The sequence below is a fragment of the Nyctibius grandis genome, chromosome 4, assembly GCF_013368605.1.
Source record: "Nyctibius grandis isolate bNycGra1 chromosome 4, bNycGra1.pri, whole genome shotgun sequence".
NCBI lineage: Eukaryota > Metazoa > Chordata > Aves > Nyctibiiformes > Nyctibiidae > Nyctibius > Nyctibius grandis.
Genome location: NC_090661.1, coordinates 83028489 through 83047157, shown reverse-complemented (window position 1 = coordinate 83047157; position 18669 = coordinate 83028489). Strand labels below are relative to the sequence as shown.

Here is an 18669-nt window from a genome sequence, read left to right as displayed (position 1 = left end):
CTAGACAAGCTAGAAGAAAGGCTTATTTGTTCACAGTTCATTCAGAACTATTAAAACTACACAGGTGACTCATGGAAAAGGAGCAGGAAAGCAAAATTTAAGAGAAAAGAGCACCTCTAGATAATCTGCAGTCCTCTCTGCCCTTTCACTTCCACCCAGTTCTTATCTATTTTACATAACTCTAGGTTGCAAGACTAAGGACTTTACTTTGAAAACACCCCTATAATCTATCAGTTCTTACCACCCCTGAGGTTAGGATTTGGCTCATTTTTTGGTTTTAAATGCTACATAATTTCAGCACACTATTTCCATCTACACCTTCTTAGCATTTTTAGCACTCAAAATATTTGCAGCTCTGAAAGGTTCCCTGCAGCTCTAATACATCCTCTCAACAGTACTACTGTTGCAGGGGAAGTGGAGACAACATGGAGGAAAACTTACTGACAAAGGTCTTGGTTCAGGTTAGTTATATTTCACAGCCACAGCACTGCATGGGCACAAACACCAACAGCTGAATTTCTACAAACTCAAGAAAAAGTGTTCCCTAAGGATAGTAAAATGAGTTCTCCTGCAGATTTCCTCTATGTTTCCCTGTAACACTTTCTCCTTTAACTAAGGTTGATTGTATTGGCAGAAGAACACTAGATACGTAGGTGCATTGTTGGGCTGCACAGTTATAATTTCTGAGCCAATGGGGACGGTCTAGAAAGAAAACAAAAGAATGAATGTTTGTGAATTTACAAATCACTTACAGCGAAGGACGTTTTATTCTGACCCTAAGCCTTAAAACAGAATATAAACACTATGACCAAAAAGAGAGAAAGACAGAGTAAGTGCGCTAAATTCACAACTGATGATGCTGGGAGTTTGAACTTTGTAAGTTATATGCATGTACCTGCAGTTCAGGCTGATTTTGATTTTCAGTGACTTTGGCCTCATTTGAAGGCATTCCTGCATTAAGTCCCAAAGAATTGACTTGGTCCAAGTCTGTCAGGTCTTCCTTGGAGGTAGTCTGTGAGGACAACTCCAAACCACTGTCTGTAGCAGGGCTGACCACAGATGAAACATTTTCTGAGCTCCCAGAGGAGCTGGGAGAAGGAGCGTCTATGAAAGTAACTCCGCTTGCTGATGAGAAACAGAAGCAAGAAGATCAGTGTTATTCTGCCCCTCAACCACAAATTCATACACTGAATATAGCAACAAAGAATTACTTTGATTACTACTTCGCACTACAAATGATCTCAGATAGTTACGCATTAATGTAGATAAATTAAGTTCTCTTTTGCCAGACATTAATCAATCAAATAGATGAGCAGGTGAGATACTAGAAGTTCTCAAGATTAAAATACAATACTTGGAATCTAACAAACTCCGCAAATAAGATAATTCACAGTTAGACAAAGGGTGCAGAGGGTTTCTATAATTAAGAAGAAATCTGAAAACAGTCCGAAAGGTGTACTTTACTCTTTGATACAATGGCACAACCACTTTAAAGATGTGCATCAAAGATTAGTCATTCCTTCAAAGTGAGAATTTTTAACTTGATTGGAAGGCAAGACATATTTCTTTAATTCTCCTTAAACAAATTGAAATGCAATAGAATTCAAATGGGTCTGAAATGGAGCAGTGAAGTATTTTCACTTTTTCTGTAAATGAGATAGTGCTCCAAGAATCTGAATTTTCCTTTAAAAGAAACCCACGTATTTGCAGCTCTTATGGTTCTGAGGAGAACTTAAAAAATGTAAAACAAATATTTAAAAAAGAGAAGATATACTGCAGGGCACAGTAATAAAATAAAGGCACAAACCAGAGTTATGTTATGAGTTTACATGTGAAATGTGTATGGTTTTGCACAGGGGTGTTTTATTGCTGACTTGATTTTTTGGAAATGTCTTAAGTAAGTAGCAGGACGTTACTTGATTTTTAAGAAATGAAATGGAATACGTGATCAATTTTGCAATCCTTTCTTCTTCATCTGCTAAGCCAGGATTCTGGCCTAAAAAGCACAACTAATATATTACCTAGCACTACAAGGTCAGAGTTAATGACGTGCTTTGTAACACAATTCAACTCTCTCTAAAATGTTACAGGAGTTATAATACTGTTTAACAGAATTTAATATCTACTTGGAAACTTAAATATAATGATGATTTACGTAGGGATAAGTTCTCATCTGGATGGATGTTCTGAGTTACATGCAGTTTGATCACATTTATTACTTCCTTACTTTTCACCAACCATGCTGTTTTGTAAAAACACACTTGGAATCATTCACACTACACTGAATAGTTTCCTGTGACAGAATAAATGTCAGAACTAGGTATTTTACACAGCTATTGTTTCAGTTTTCCTGTCTGCTTCCTTTTGCTGTTAATGTTTATGTCTGAGCCATCAAATTGTAGAGTGCACAAGAGACAGAGTACTTTGCAGCCAGAGGGACTCATTTATTCAGAGGAGGTTAAAAACAGTTGTAACGATTTAGTCTACTCCTATACAACAATAGGATCTGGAAGCCCCACAACATTATATTCTTGAGCTCACAGCACTAGTCACATACTGTATCACTTCTGCAGGCTGAATCAAAGCACGTGAAAAAAGATTCATGCGTATACCCACTAGTTTCCTGCACACAATCCTCTTTCAGGTACTTTTGCTTTTCACTCTACTTTTTTCCCTACCTAATAACAGTCATAAACACACCCCATATTTCCCTGTCCCTTAATGAGTGTAGCCTTTTATTCAAACTTCATGGACTGTGAGTGCACGCTTTCAGTCTTTACATCTGTAGTGAGAGATCTGTTCATTCACCCATACTTGATACCTAGGTTTCTGCACATCCCTCAGTTCTACCGGTGTATTTTCCTCAGTCACACTTTGCTCTTCCCTTATTGCCATCACACCCACACCCTTTGGTACACCCTTCAGGAACACAGGAAAGAATATGTCACTTAAGTCGGCAATCTCCTGTTGCAGGAAACCTCTCCCTAGCTCCATTCCCCTTAGATCTCCTCTTGCCAGTGTTCTTGTTCTCAATCTCTTCCATGCAGCTGCTGCACCCTCCAACTCCTTCACACCACATGGCTGCCCACAACCTCAGCCACCTCTCCAGGTTCCCATTCCCTTTTGTACAAACTACCCCTGTAAGGCACGCTGAAGGCAGAGAAACGCTGTCAAGTTAGCCACAGGACCATGCTTTCCTCCATCAATATGTATTCCATCTCCTTCAAACTCTTTCTCCTGGACTTGAAAAGCTATGATATGCTTTATTGCTATAGTCACCGAGAACTAATACAAAAGTCTAATGCAGAACATCTTAAGAGAAATTAAATAAAGACAGATTCCAAAAAAGCTCTACAAGAGATGCTGTCTGGTCTCTGGAAACAGATTTCAACTTACCTGCAATGCTACTAGCATTGGCTGCTGGTTGTTCTGTTCCAGGAGAGACCTTAGTTACATGGCGAGGAGGCCTTGGTGATCTCTTGTGCTTCTTCCATTTTGATGGTTCGCTCATTCCTCCAGCTCTCATTTTCAACTGAAAACCGTAAATCATTAAGAATATCAGTAGAGCAAAACCACACAGCACAATGGATTACACAAGCCAACCCACAAAGGCTGTCTCTCTCAAAGTCAGGTGACCTCAAAGTCAGGCAACAGCACTTAAATATATCACACAAATTAATCAGCACCTTAAAATCATGCAAACCATCCCCTGACTCCCCACTACCCACACAGAAGCCAACACTCCACACCTGAATCAAGGGACAATTTACTGCAGTTGATCTGCTATTATATACACTTAACAGTTCAATTATCACAGCACTCCCTCTTCCCTATCAGTACCTCCTAGCTTTGCATTAGGATAAAGAATTCTCTCAGACCTACAGGCACATGTCAAATCTCTCTGCTTTTGCCAATGTTTCTAAAGGGCATCAATTAAGTACATAAGCAAATACTAGTTAGGTTTGAAGTTCAATGAAAATTTCACCATGTATACAAAAAGGCTGAGAATGAAGCCTGAGCACCCAGTCCCATGCTGCACAATCTGCAGCTCTGTCACTTGTCTCTTGCCTCAATTCACTCATCTTTGTAGCAATGCCATGTTCACTTTCCTTCAGGTATCTTTCACTATTAACAAGTGTTTCTCTAACACTCCACTCACTCCTGGTGCATGACATACTGTAAATACCACCGTAGTGGTGTAGAAACCAACCATATTCTGCTTTCACCTGCCTTCTGTTGTTACTCCTCTTCAGATCTAAATCTAACCTAACCCTTGACATCCTTCTTGACCAGGATCCTACTTCTAGTTCTTACACAGATCTTTGATCAGGCAAGCAAGAACCACAGTAGGAGCAGTGCAGACTGCATGGCACTTGCTGCAGTGTGCTGTTATTGAAGGCACACACAGATGCCGCAGAACTTCCTAAAACCAATATGATATTTAGTCACATTGACAATGGCAACAGTAGGCCTGAAAAGAGCTTCCTTCTAAAGTAAGTTCCTTTAAGTGCAGGATTGCACTTACTCTTGGGTTTGGCAGCTGCAGTCAATTTTTCTGATGCTGTCAGACCTCTTCAATTTGGGGTGAAAATTTAACCACTGAACAGGTCCCTTGCATGTCGTGGAAACCATTCAGCAAGCCTCAGTACCAGTCCCTACTTGGTATTCTTCTTCGCAAATTTATCACGGTTAGTTATATTTTAGGTTATAATATTCCTTATTTCTTATATCCCTAGCATCAGATTTTAATTCTCTAGAAGACAGCTATATTCTTTAGTCTCTTCCTTTTTCTGCAACTTGCCTCCTTCCAGCTACTACTCTTCTTAAATGCCAATAAACCTTCTAGGTTCTGCTACTGTTTTTCCATCTCTTTCCCTTTTCCAGCTAGAATTCTAACTTGTACATGGCTTGTAATTTTTCTCATTTAAACAAAGCTTGTGAAAATGTTATGTCCCAGTGCAGTAAACCGTTTGCGTAACTTTTCTTTGCACCACAAATTCTATTTGTTTGACAACTAATCCCCAAGCTTTTAGCTATGCTACAGTTTCCTTGAGCTTGTTAATTAACAACACTCAGACTTTCTTTGCTCCTTGTTACTTCTTCCAAATTTTGCAGCAAGAATCTCCTAAATCACAGCTTCTGACAAACACTTATGTGACAAGCATGCAGCTAAAACCAAAATTTTGCAGATTTCACAATGTTTTAAAATGCTTATGGATCACAATCCTTTCACATAAAAATTATCAGCTCTCTCATCCTTCCTATTCATTACTTCATAGGGCTATATAAAACATGCTATCTTTCACTCTTGCCAATTCCTAATGTTTCACTTCTATTTGTTTCCCTTTCCACTTAAAAATCTCTCTGAACCTTAAACATTACCAATAGTTTCATTCATTAAAGGCTTAAGCTTCTAATTAGACTAGGTAGTTTTACTTTACCTACCAACTATTCTAGAAATAACCATATTGATTTTTTCTCCTTTTCAGTAACTAATATAATAAAATCTGACGACTTATGGTTCATTGTACTGAACTACTTCAAGTAGGAAGGAAACTGGAAGCATTACGTGTCAAGCCCGAGAAAGTCTGTTTCACATAATTTCAAAATAACAAAACACTGTTTCTATATCCTGTTGCCATGATTCGCCAGGTAAAAAGTTACTTGCTAATAAAAACTAGAGTGCGGCGCAGAATTGAATCAGCAAAATGGAGTCAAGATATTGCTAGGAGCTAACCATGTTGGTCCCACTCTTTTTACCCTCAGTCATGCTCCTGAGAACCATCCTATCAGAAGGTTCAAGCTGACAGTTTAGTTACTATTTCTGATCTCTGCTTTCACACACCACCAAATACCATCTCAGTTCAACACTAGCCCTTTCAAAAAAGCACTTTTCCTCAGACACAATTCCCATTTTTAGTTATTGTCATGTACTTTGTATTAACTCCAAGATTTTTCCTCTTGAGGTTCATAAGGGACATATGCCCATCTGTCACCATTTTGAGAACCTGTGACATCTTTCAGAGATGAGTCACAACACCCTCACATGGATAGGAAACCATTTAGTCAGGGAGTCAAAAAGACTCAGTTGATTTTTAAAGAATCCCAAACAATTAAAGTATAAAGCATTCAGACAAGAATCTAAGTTTATTTGGGTTTTTGGGTGGGGTTTTTTGGCTGGGGGGGGTGGGGTGAGGGTGAATTGGCAGGGGGGAATGACAATTTAACAGACAAGTGAGATTACCCAGTAGGTCTCTTCCATCTTGTACCGTCCAGTATTTCACATTCTACACAAACAGGTATCCTTTTATTAGAACTACCTACTAGGACTACCTAGGACTACCTCACATACCATTCCCCTCCTCTCTTTTTTTGTCTTTTGCTATCTCCTACAAATAAGAGATAGCCAACTGCAATGACAATTGCACAGCTTAAAAAAAATTGCAGAAGCAAACAGAAATCCTTAATAGAAATGTTTCAGCAGTGTCAAGGGGCTTTATGTTGTTTTAACAAACAAACTCTGAGTTTGGGAATTCTAAAACAATATATGTATCAAATGACAGCAAAGTAGCATCTTTCATTCTGTATTTTGTATTGAATTAAAATGTAAGTCCCATAACTTCTTGCTTTTTATATTAGTATAAAAATGTTAAAAAACTTCTACAGTTTGTCTTTGACTAAAGGAACTATTTCTAATGCTTGTTTTTACCTTCAACACCAAGGCATTTCCTGATTTCACTAGAAAACTTGGTTGCATGTTAACAGGCTGAGATTTTAAACCTAAGGTTGCCTTCTTGACTAAATGCTGCAGGTAAATAGCATTTAATAGATCATTAAAATATCCTGACTTTTAAACATCATCTAAAACTCTCTTTTCCTCTCCAATGCTCAGTAATATTATAGTTGCATTAGTTTTCTAATTATCAATGTCCTTCAGATTAGATTAATGCTGTACTTCCACAGTAAAAAACAACTAAAGTTAGTTTTTAAAAAAACATTCTTTAGAAATTAGAGTAGAGAAGCTCAGAGCTACTGCTCATTCATCATGGAACTTGGTACAGATTCCATTAAATTTATCTGAGTTACCTTTGCATAAAGAAACATGTAGACAGAATCGTAGAAAAAAAATTTACAAGACTCCAAATGCTTCCTTTGATAGATGAGGTTTTAACAATAAAACTCCAGCTACTGCCTAAGAAGGTGAAGGAAAATGTAATGCTATAGAATTCTTTTTAAAGGGTCTGTAATATCTTGTTTTTCTACAAGCCACCTTACCTGCACTCGTTTGTTTTTCCATAAGATACTGTAAGCCTCAAGAGAAAAGGGCAGGGGCCAGTGATTAGTAACTAAAGTGATTATACTAAAACATGAGCTCATTCTAGATGCAGAATGGAACTGGTCAGCACACCAAGTAGCGTTCAAGACACAAAAGCATGCAGAGAGAACGCAGTCCACGACCCAAGTCCTGGAGACACTGATGCGGTCCAGTTATCTCACTTACCTACCTGCCTGCACTGCAACAACTGATGACATTTCTTAGTCTTTTCTACTGTGTAACTGCATAAATCTGCGAGTCTCCAGCCATTGTCTTTTCAAACTATCCTGATCATAGACACAGGACAAAGGAATGGCAAACGCATCTCCAAATGTTCTGTTCAGCTCCTTTTGCATCAAATAGCATTAAGGGCAGACAACAACTAAAGCTACATTAAGTTTATGAACCAACATGAAAAACTGAGAAGGGTCCCATCTAAGCTAGTTTCCCAGGGTTTCTCTCATCAATCTAAAAACAACAATCTGCAGGCCTATAATATTTCTTTAGGAGTATTTTCTAGGGGAACTAGCAGGGACTAACACGTTTTGTAATTCAGTTCAACCCCACCCATCACGCATTAGCACATACTGTGCTGGGAACCATATTTAATTTCAGAAGAAATGTGGCCAAAGATGTTGAAAATGTACAACAATCTCCTTCAAAAAAGCTTTAGAGATCACTGAACTCTGTGGTCTTGTGTCAAGTAACAAAGCTCAGAGATTCACCTTGAGTAAAACTGTCTAAGGCATGCTGGGTCAAGAGACTCCTCAGGTATACTGCTACATCTATAACCAAGAGCAACAGCTGGACACAGAACACTTGAGTCTTCAGAGAGCAATCTACATTTTTGACGTTTCTCTTCTTCAGTTTTTCACTGTCATAGAGGACTCAAATCTTGCCCATGCCCTCCCACTCCTTTCATTCAGAGGATGCCGTGATGGTGCCTTAGGTGGCACTTACCAAGATACTGAAAGCTGCAGTAAAACAAGGGTCTCTCCCTCCCAAGCCTGCCCCAGCTGCAGCCACAACACTGCAAAGCAACCGCTGCATGCATTGTCCCCCAAGCCATGCCGTGTCAAATGAGTGGAGGGAGATTTGCTGCACACAACAAAACTATCTCTCAGGTGGCGTTTACAAGAGAAGGAAGAGGGGAGTAAGGTAAGAAGGAAGAAGGGAGAGAGAGACCTTCAGGTTCTTAAAGAGCAATACCCTCTCTAATTGGTTCAGGGCTTTGGGCTGTTCCCCACTACTTAGCTCCAGTTTGTTGAGGAGACATGAAGAGATCTGTGAAAGATAGGCAAATGCATGGTTTAAACAAAGCAAAATAAACCCCAAGAGAAGAATAACCTGGCAGAGTGCAAGGCTGCAAGACAGACTCCTGGCATGCACAGCTAAGAGACAGTACAAGGTAACTGCACAGATCAAGACACAAGACAAAGCATCACTTAACTGAGCTGGGAGCAGCCATCACTTGATAAAGGTAACCCTCCTAAATTCAAATTCACCTTCACATTACATCTTCTCTACACAGACCATGACAAATTCTGATACCTGCAGTACATTAGCCTGATCTCTTTTAGCTTTCCTTAGGCCAACCTCCCATCATCACAAATCTTGCCACTTTTCTCCCATAGCAAGGGAAACAAGCAATCATTAGGTTACTACACAAGAACTAAAGCCCCAAGCTAGTTTCAGATTCCTACAACTAAGCATTCAGTCTCTCGAAACACTGCTATACTGGCTCTGAAATGTACATTTACCCAATGTTGCCACTTTTCTCAACGTGTTAAAAATAAAAACAGAGTGGAAGGTATAATGCTACAAATAGTATATTCAGTGTAAGTTCAAAGCTGGTTATTTCTTCTCTAGCACTCTTCTTCCCATCCTGTTGCTCTCAAAAGTAGAATCCTGTATTTTTATTGACATTCTTTATATAGAGTATAAAAAATATATATATGTATAGAAGTATATATGGAATTCCTCAAGTGGACCTCCCTCCACCTAAAAAATTATTACATTAATAATCACATACAGTCACATTTATGGTATTTGCCATACAGAATCCAGCTGCTAAAAACCTCACTGTATAGAGGGAGGTGGTGGTGTTGAACAAACCTGGACCTTTCACCCTCAGAAAATTGTGCTTTAGGGAAGGGGAGAAAAAAAACAGTCTACTTTGATTTGGCTGCTAATAAGAGATGGCATTGCCCATGTGAACTAAGGTTTTCGCTACAGAATGTTGCTCCTTCTAGAAGCCACCAAAGCTTTTTCTACAATAGTCCAATTTCATAATGCTTTCATGCTGTTTCACCAGCCTCAAAAAGTTTCCTTTCTACACAGGGAGAACTGGACAAATAATCCTGAGAGCTCAGTATTAGACCTGTAGTGAATGAAGATGAGAAAGAAGCTGGAGAGAGAGTAAAAGACAGCAAATTATCAAAAGACATCACCATCAGGTCCCACAACTTGCTGGGATTTTCTAGCCCACAGCAGCTGATGGCTGTTCCCAGAATCCAGACTGACTCACTTAGGCAGCAGCATCATTAACAAGATTCACTACTGGACTATGTGGGCTTAATCCGACAGAATCAATGAAGCTATGACCATTTATGCAGTTAAACATGCTCTTTCAGGGAACTAGGGACTTGCAGATATGAAGAAATCCAAGTGTGAAAACAAAGCAAGCCTGAGACAAAAGCAGAACAGCCAATGCAGTGCTGAGTCTTACCTTCTTCATGTTTGTCCCCATGTAGCTTTTAGGCTCTTCTTTAAACTGAGGCAACCTGCAAGACAGAACAAGCCAAAATACATAAACTTTCTTGGGTTAACAAAAAGGGGAAAAAATAGACTGGTCTTTCCAGTCATGCTGCAGATACTAGAAAACCAAAATCAGGTTTTTTCCACAAAAAGAGATGTTCTTAGTGTCTTTTCCTGCCAAAGTCTGCTGAGAGGAAAAAAAACAAGTATAGATGAGAGGTGTTTTGCATGCTATTACTGCTAATGGCAATCTTGTTATATCGATTTTCATTGTTAATCGTCATGTAAGTACAGTTTCTTTTCCTTCAGTATATGTTTTCAGAAGTGGACTAATTAGATTGGTTCAAAACAGGTTTCTTTGATGCTGCTAAAAACAGCCGCTGAGCCAGAGTGTCATTCACACCAGGACTCTTGCAGTGTACATGTTATTACTAGTCATGGCAACCCTTTTCATTAACTTTGTAGAAACCCCAGTAGTTACCCTCTATTCTGCATCCTATAAATACAATTATAGCACACAGCGGACCTGAGTTTAAGCTGAATGCTTTGAGCTAAGCAGTCCCTGTCTCAGAAGTAAAGGAGGTAGACAGCTGTCGCCTGTGCTACCAAATGACAAATGCATACAGCTCTGCAACTCCACACACCTTGCTCTCCCTTCTGTTCCTATACTACACTTCTATCATTGCTTGCTGAAGGGATAAAAAGCCTTGCAGCAGAGCTTTGGCTGCTTCTTTTTCTGGAAAGCAAGACGGCCAAACCACTCCTGCAGTTGCTGTCTTTGCCTTGCTTCTATATCCCAATGTCCACAGGCACAGATGGCGGTGGTGTCTCCAAGCCTTATCGAGAAGGACAGAGGACAGGATACACGATAAGTAATGAATAAGCACTATAAAATTCACAAATGCATTTGGAAAAAAAGTAAAGTGCTCTATCCTTTTTGGAGAGATTGATTCTGACTCTGCCCCACATTCATCCAGTGCACTGCGTGACAAAGGGTACAGAGAGAAAAAAAAAAACCCTGAGAACCCCCTGGAACTGAGTGTGACAATGGGGGAAAAATATTATGAGAACTGTGTTTCACAAGCTGTCAGTTTTACTACAATCCTTTCCTACTAAAAGTATTTCTATATGTGCACATTTCCTTTTCACAATACCCAGAGAAAGTCTATGATTATTTCACTACCTGGAAAAACAGTTTTGAAGTTAAATAACTTGCTTGAGTTTAAAAGAAGTAATCTTAATTACCCGAAGGGTGCTGAAAAGGGCAGAACACTTGTCCCAGACATATGATCTCTAGAGTTTAAAATTCTCTTTGATACACGAGGTCAAAGCTCTCAGCTTGAAATCAACATGTGACTATTCAATACCATTTCTCTTCTCCCTCCTGAAGAGAACTATATTTTTTTGAGCTTTTTTTTTTTTTTTTTGAGTGAAGTTTGCACTCTCTGTCCTCAAACTGGTTCCCTATCCTAAAGCTCTTCATTACTTGGCTGTCCATCTCTCTTCAAAGGACACCTTAAACCAGGCAACCTTCCCTACCTCTGTCTCCCTGCAGTCTGACAGGGTCAGCCCAAGAGAAGAGTGCCAAATCCTTCATCCCCTTCCACCTCTAAATAATGACCATTTTGGATGATTTTTCTGAGGGCCCTTAAGTGGAAGCGTGGAATCCTTCTGTCCTTAGAGGGCCATCTCGGCAATGCTGAGGCAAACACAAGCAGGTTTACCTTGTGAAGAGCAGCTGCACCATGTCGACCAGAGTGTGCTCTGCAGATTTTCTCAATAACTCTGCGAAGACAAAAACAAATAACACAGGTGTCATTACTCAGTGTGATATTATCAAGAGGCTTCTTCAAGCAGACTCCCCTCCAAGCCTTGTTTACAGAGATTACGGCAAATTTATTAAAACCAGCTCTAACACTGCATTACTGCAAATGGGCATATAATCACAAGGTGGCGCCACAAAGCTGGGGAAAAAGAGCAGTCACAACTTGTGACTCAGTGAACTCAGAACAAATTTTCCATGAAGTTGTAGAAAGACACAATTATAAAGCTCAGCAGCTTTCCACAGCTGCATGTTCTACAACAGAACTTGTTAATGCTAAGGAAACCCGACCATTTTTCAATTGCAGAAGTATGGACAAACCTACCGCTGAGCCTCATTTCAAAGCATATGCGGAAACAGGACTGCATGATCTCACACACAGATTCATTGGTGAGGTGGGCTCCCACTGGAGTAAGCAGCAAGGTCCTCAAAACCTGCAAAGAACAGCACCCGTATGTCCCACAGTACAACGACACTTGCATGCATTTCCAAGAGAAGGTTGGCTTCCTCAAGAAGGACTGCCATGAGCAGAAAACCTAAGGGTTTTCCATGAGTCATTTCAAACTGAATGCTGTGCTCAAGAAACAGACAGATTAGGAGACACGAATAATCTCCCGACCCACTTCTAGAAGAGGCCTGATATGCTGCATGCTACCTAATATTTAAATTCAGTAACTGGCTATCTGCTCAGAAGTACATAAACCAAAGAGGTGTATAGCTCATAGGTTTGTCTCTACAAAGAATTGTTCTCAAAAATAAGTCTGAGAGCTCCATATGCTTAATTTCCCCCGCACTAACACAGACCATGCGCAAGGGACGATTATCAACACTACCACATTATCAAGCCCTTAATTTAAAAATCATTTAATTTAAGCTTTTAATTATTTTCATTTGGAAAAGCTTTTACCACAGGTATATGAGCCATCTGTTTAAAAATAAAGTCTGTCACTAAGCTCCTACAGAGTCAAAACACTGCTCCCTCCTCTTCATCTCCATGTAACAGGATATGTTCTACAACGGGCAGCAACCATTATGGTAATTACCATTTCTCTCCACTTACCTGTAGGATTTTCATCAAGACAACCTCATCGCTCGCATGATCTGTGCCCACAAATCGGGCATGAGTGACAGCATCTGCCATGTTCTCCATCCCCTCCGCTGTGCCCTCATGGCTGGGATCTGAGTAACAGAATAAAAATGTATGACAGGGAAAGGCTACCTACAACCTATCACCTCTGTGGGGAGACATCTACACAGAGATACTTTGTTGCCATCTGCTTCCTTAATTTGTGTGTTGACCCTACAAGAGCACAACTCACCTCCCAGTAACAGAAGTTTAAAACTGGGAGTTTTCAGAATGACTTTATCACGAGTCTATTTACATTTGTGAAAAGATGTCACCTAACAGAGAAAATAATTACAATTCAGTTGTTACTGGCTCCATATTTTTTTGATGTTAATTTGTAAGACTGTGTCCTGTTCCCTACAGTATAGCACAATCAGCTGTTAAATGTATTCAGTTCCTCCTTGGGAATAAAGAGAAAACAGCTCATAAACACAGGGAACCTCAAATTCACTCCCACGAGAAGAAAATGCCAAACAGGTTCCACTAGATTGAGAAGGAAAAATTGTCTCTTGTTCTATAACCCTCCCAAGGAATAGGAGATGGGGAAGGAATGGACCAGTAGCTTTCCCTAGGGACAACAGCAGACAGACACCATCACAGTTTAGATATCACAGTTGCAGGCCTCCCGCTTCAATCATTCATCAAGGCTCCTTCTCTCTGTTTCAGTCTTCTGTAGCTACAAACAACGATGCAGTTGAGAGAATGTTTAGGACGAGATTGTTGCTAGTAACTGTATCTTGTGCCACATTACAGTGGCTTCAGAAAAGCTGCCTCCGGCTTTGATTTCCTTCTCACTTAAACAATACAGCACTGGGCAAGAATCTTGTTACCTTCCTACCTAAACAGTCATTAGGAAAGAAAAGAGACAACCTAAACACGAGTTAATACCTCAGTAATTGGCAGTAGGGCCTGCTGAACTCCAGCAAGAATTAAGCTGACAGAAGAACCAAGTAAGACCTCGTATACTTTGCAGAGAAGCTTTGCAGACTCCCCCCGACTCCAGTTGTGTTCACATCTACGAGAGGCTAAGCCCTAGGCATTCAAGAAAGCTGCCCTTATTGTGGTCCAAAGAGAGCAGCCTCCACCACACTGTGGGGATTCTGAGGGGCGGCAGGATGAGAAACTTCTCATAGTTGCCCAGAACTGAAATGGCATCATTGTACTTCAGAATCCCATAAATCTGCATAGGAACAGCACTTCTCCTTTGCCAACCCTTACACATCCCTATTAAGAGGGGAGCTTGCCTACTATTGACATAGTTGTCTCACACACACACACAAAAGTCTTTTACAGTTGAGAGTGAGTTCCTCTCCTGGTTTGCTAGTCAAACCTCACTGAGCTATCAAGGAGTCTGCTCTAAGATCAATCAGTCATTTTTTACCTGCATCAGCAGCAGCACTCAGCAGGATACCAAACTCTGACACTAGGAAGCATTAGGTAAGAGGCCTGGCTGTCAAAGGCTGCTCTCTGTGTACCTTTGATAATGACTTAGAATCCAGTTAGAAGCTACCACTCTTCTACCAGAGGCAGTAAAGTCAGCCATATGTTGGTGCCCCATGCACTCTTATTCACAAATGGAAATAATAGCTTAAATCACCAATGGTGATGTAGGATCATTCTAAATTCCCTCAATTAAATCAGGCAAAGACCAGTGGTGTTACAGTGCCAGCACCTATGTTAGCATTACTGTTAAGCAACCTAACAACTACAGCGGAAAGAAGCTAAGTGGGCATCAAGAGGAAAAAGCCACTTGCTGCAGAGAAGGCTCCCACAGGCAGAACTCACAGAGATTCACTTCACTGTCACCTCTTCCAACAGGTGTGAGTTGCCCTAGGGCTAGGGATACATTCAGTCATTATTATGGATAAATAGCCTGTGTGAAAAGGAAATGGAAGCAAGTTGTGCATAAGCTTCTTTACCAGATCTATGACTACTGCTTCGCTGTTCTAGCCCCTACCTTCAACACTAATAAACACACCTCTATCCCAACACACATCACGCCTGACTACTTCAGTCCTGGCTCCCTGGACCAGCTCTACAAATTCAGGTCAATTTATAAAGCCTCTTGAGCTCAATTAAAAGCACAGATACTTCTACTTAGCAGGTTGATCTTTTCTGTGTCTTGTTTCTGCATCTTTGTTCCCTTGTGAGAAAACAGTACAGAAAAATGTGTCAATGCCTGCTCAGAATCACTAGCAAAAATAAGTTTGTGTGAGGCAAAATACCAGTTTGAGAATTGCCACCTACAATGCAAAGATCCGGAGACCCCATCTAGACATACACATTTCATATGGGATGTACTCTCACAACAGGCAGGCAAAAGAACAAGCAGAAAGCAGAAAATCCAGGCTCTCAACTACCAGGGAAACCCAGGAAAGCCAGAAGCCTGCTCAGTAACACCTTTAATGGAACTAAAATAAATCACCAAGGAGACAGAGAAGGTAGAGGGGAGAATAAGCTTTAAACTCCCCAAACAGCAAGTCCTCTCACTGGAAGCTGAGCAACAGCTACTCACTTACAGATATGTCGTTTTCAGGAACACCAGGGAAAATTAACTTTAGAAATGGAGCCAGAAGCTGCTGTGGACACACTGTGATAATAAAAAGAGCACATATCTTTTCTGAGGAAAATACAACAAATACAATTCTGAAATTCAGCCACTAGTCTTCCTATAGCTAAGGTCTGAGCTCATCAAAAAGGCTGACAGTTAGCTAGCTAGTGCAAAACTGCTGAGTAAGGAAATAACTAATCTGCCAGATAAAAATCAACGGGAGTTTAGTATTGTCGCACGGTTTTCTCATACTTTAAAAATTACTATGAAATTTCTCAACTATAACTCTTGAAACAGTAGTACTTAGAGCAGAGGATAATCTCTGTAAGGCTAACTATTCCTACTAAAACACAAGCATGGTGGATATCAAGTCATTTTATCTGAGCTGTGACTGCACACTATACCATTAGTGAACTGCTGCATGCAACAATCTCAGAACAGATCTTTGCAATTCAGACTACTAGAGATGAGAACTCTCAAAGGCTACTCAAGAATTATTATTTTCTAACTGGTTTTAAAACATATCCCTCAGCAATACTAGCCTGAAAAGCAGACAGATAACCACCTGCTGACATGTGACAGAATAAGAAAAACAGTGAGATGGCATGAGGATTAGCAATGAAATGCTTTGGAAATAGGAAAAGAAAGCTGTTTTAAACAAAGATAATTATCAGAGGAGTTTGGCCCTTTCACTGTCCGCTGGTTTTCAACCCAGTGTGTACAGCAAAAGCCATCCACTCACAGAACAGATACAGCTAATGACACTTTTGAAAAAAGTGCTGGTTTCACCTGTCAATTATGCATCCCCAAAATGTACCACAAGTAACTGCTGCAACGAAGTTTCCTCACTGTGGTTATGCCGGAGTCCTTCCTTCCTTGGGTCATACATTTTGAAACAGATTTGTACATTAAGGACAGTTTTAAGCTTTTCCTGTCTTTAGGCAAACAGTCTTTAGACTACCTTTAGTCTTATATGACAGAGAGAAACATAAGGCCAAAAAGCTTTAATTTAACAACACAACCCTAGCCAGATGTTCAGTCAGCACCACTAATCCCAGCCCCAGTGGTATCTGGAGCAGCACAAAGGACAAGGCCACTGTGAATGTCACCTGAAGCAGCAACAGAGGTCTTAGATTACAGGTTCTGCTCCACAACAAAAGCCAGGCAGAGGGTCTTTTCCAAGGTCTACTACAAAGACACGCACTCATGGACAGTTACAGGGATGCGCCCTTGCTGGAGTGACCTAATTAATATTCTAAATAACAAGTAGCTACAGAAAGGCTACGAATTCTTAACCACATTTCTTCCTGTTTCTACCTCAAATGAAGTATTTGTAGTCAATTGCTGTGCAGACATTTGCCTGGACACATGATACCAGCCTGATGTTCTGATCCCACCCAGACCATAAAAGCACAGAAGAGGAGTCCATCCTTCATTCTATGTTGAAACTAACATATTTTGCATTATTGCTTAGTCCTTCGGGGGACACATTATATAGGCTTATTTATTTTCTTCATTCTCCTACAAAGTGACTTCATTACTACATCCTTTTAGTTATTTTTTGACACCTAATTGTACCCAATACTGCCCACTAATTGATGACTTGATACACTAAATTTCCATCAAACTCTTAAAAATTTTTTTTCCTGCAAGTCCCCATTTTGGCTCATTTTAATTTTGGATCTTTCCCACAAAAGTGGTCTGCATCTACATCAAGCCCTTTATTCCTCTAACTTCTTTCATGCTAACTCCAAAGAACAAAATATTTAAAGCAACAGTGTCAAAAATTCAACACTGTTCACTTACAATGTAAAGGAAGAAAATAACTTAGAAATCTGATCTTAGGGGGGAGGAAGACAGGTAATTTTCTCCAAGTGAGACTATGCATAAACAAACATAGATAACAAGTTTTGTAATTCACACAGATACGATCAGAAAGTACTAACAGAATTTACACAGAAAAATCAAGCACCACTAACAACAGGATGACACATAGAAGGCAGACAGAAAGCCAGCTAATGAGTTACTACAAGCCAGCTGAGCCATGGGAACTAACCACATGCGTATTATTAGTCTTTCACAAATATAAAGGAGAATGCACACATCTGAAAGTCTGGGAAGCAGCAAAACTGTCTCTGCCACAACAATTGTGACAAGCGAAGAGTACTGGCACACCACTGGACAGGGTCTGGGACCAGGCAAAAAAACATCCGCACTCTAGAGCAGAAATATTAGTCCACAAAACTTAATAAATTCTACTGTGTTTATGTATATTACAACATTGTAATCCAAGCTCATATTCTCCCCTCCCTGGCCCTTTGCTCAGATTGCATTAAAAAGCAGTTGGTGACCACCACAGCCCAGCAGTGGGCCGTAAGCACACATAGCAGCCAGGGCAGACTAGAAGTTTTGGCTCCATTTCCACCCATTGCTGCAGTGCCATGAAAGACCAGCAGGTATGATATTAACAATCCGCAGATGTATATTTCCCCAGCATTAATGACTATTTTCTTATTTCCCCAATCTCCTCATTAAGACTGCAAGCATGTATCCTGGCCAAAGACACATCTCTCAAGGAGATGGATTTGGCTGGCATTTTGGTAAGTCCCAGGAAGTCACATAACATACCTATTAGTGCATATGAGAGGAACTTATTCACAGAGGTGAGGGCCAATCCAGTTATGGGGCCTGTAGTGTCTTCAGAACGGATTACTTCCAGGAAAGGCCGAAGAAAGACGTTGGGTTCAATTTCAGATAGCTCTGTTAAAATAAAAATAATTTTAAAGAGATGTTTAATTAGACTTGATTCATTAGGATTCATTTTCTCTTTAAGAATCTACAGCAAGCTTAATCTCAGAGGAAAGAAGCCTGCAACAGCTTAGTTTCAGGAAGCTGGTGGGAAGGTCAGGGTTGTTTTTAAATATATATATATATATATACACACACACACACGTATATGTATATCTTTTTAAAAGCAATGGTTTGTGAAATTCACTTTCTTACGATCTTCAAAACAGCCTTCTAAAACAAATCCTATTGTAAGAACGCTCTATAAACACTGCCGCATAAATTCATGCTTTAATTAATTGGCAGGCATT

The 18669-nt window shown here is 40.1% G+C and overlaps 1 protein-coding gene across 8 annotated transcripts in view; it reads right to left on the bottom strand.

The window, feature by feature from the left end:
- The window catches only part of GBF1 (golgi brefeldin A resistant guanine nucleotide exchange factor 1), a 107923-nt gene that overhangs the window by 27588 nt on the left and 61666 nt on the right, over window positions 1-18669 (bottom strand). For 7 of the 8 annotated variants that reach the window (XM_068399993.1, XM_068399994.1, XM_068399995.1 and 4 more), the window contains 7 exons: window positions 18200-18331; window positions 12955-13073; window positions 12220-12328; window positions 11797-11857; window positions 10044-10098; window positions 3397-3532; window positions 896-1125 (listed from right to left, as the gene is read on the bottom strand). In XM_068399993.1, coding sequence (XP_068256094.1) covers window positions 896-1125; window positions 3397-3532; window positions 10044-10098; window positions 11797-11857; window positions 12220-12328; window positions 12955-13073; window positions 18200-18331 — 842 coding nt within the window. Of the gene's footprint in view, window positions 1-895; window positions 1126-3396; window positions 3533-8500; window positions 8600-10043; window positions 10099-11796; window positions 11858-12219; window positions 12329-12954; window positions 13074-18199; window positions 18332-18669 lie in introns of all 8 variants that reach the window. The other variant, XM_068400000.1, reaches the window with a different exon arrangement.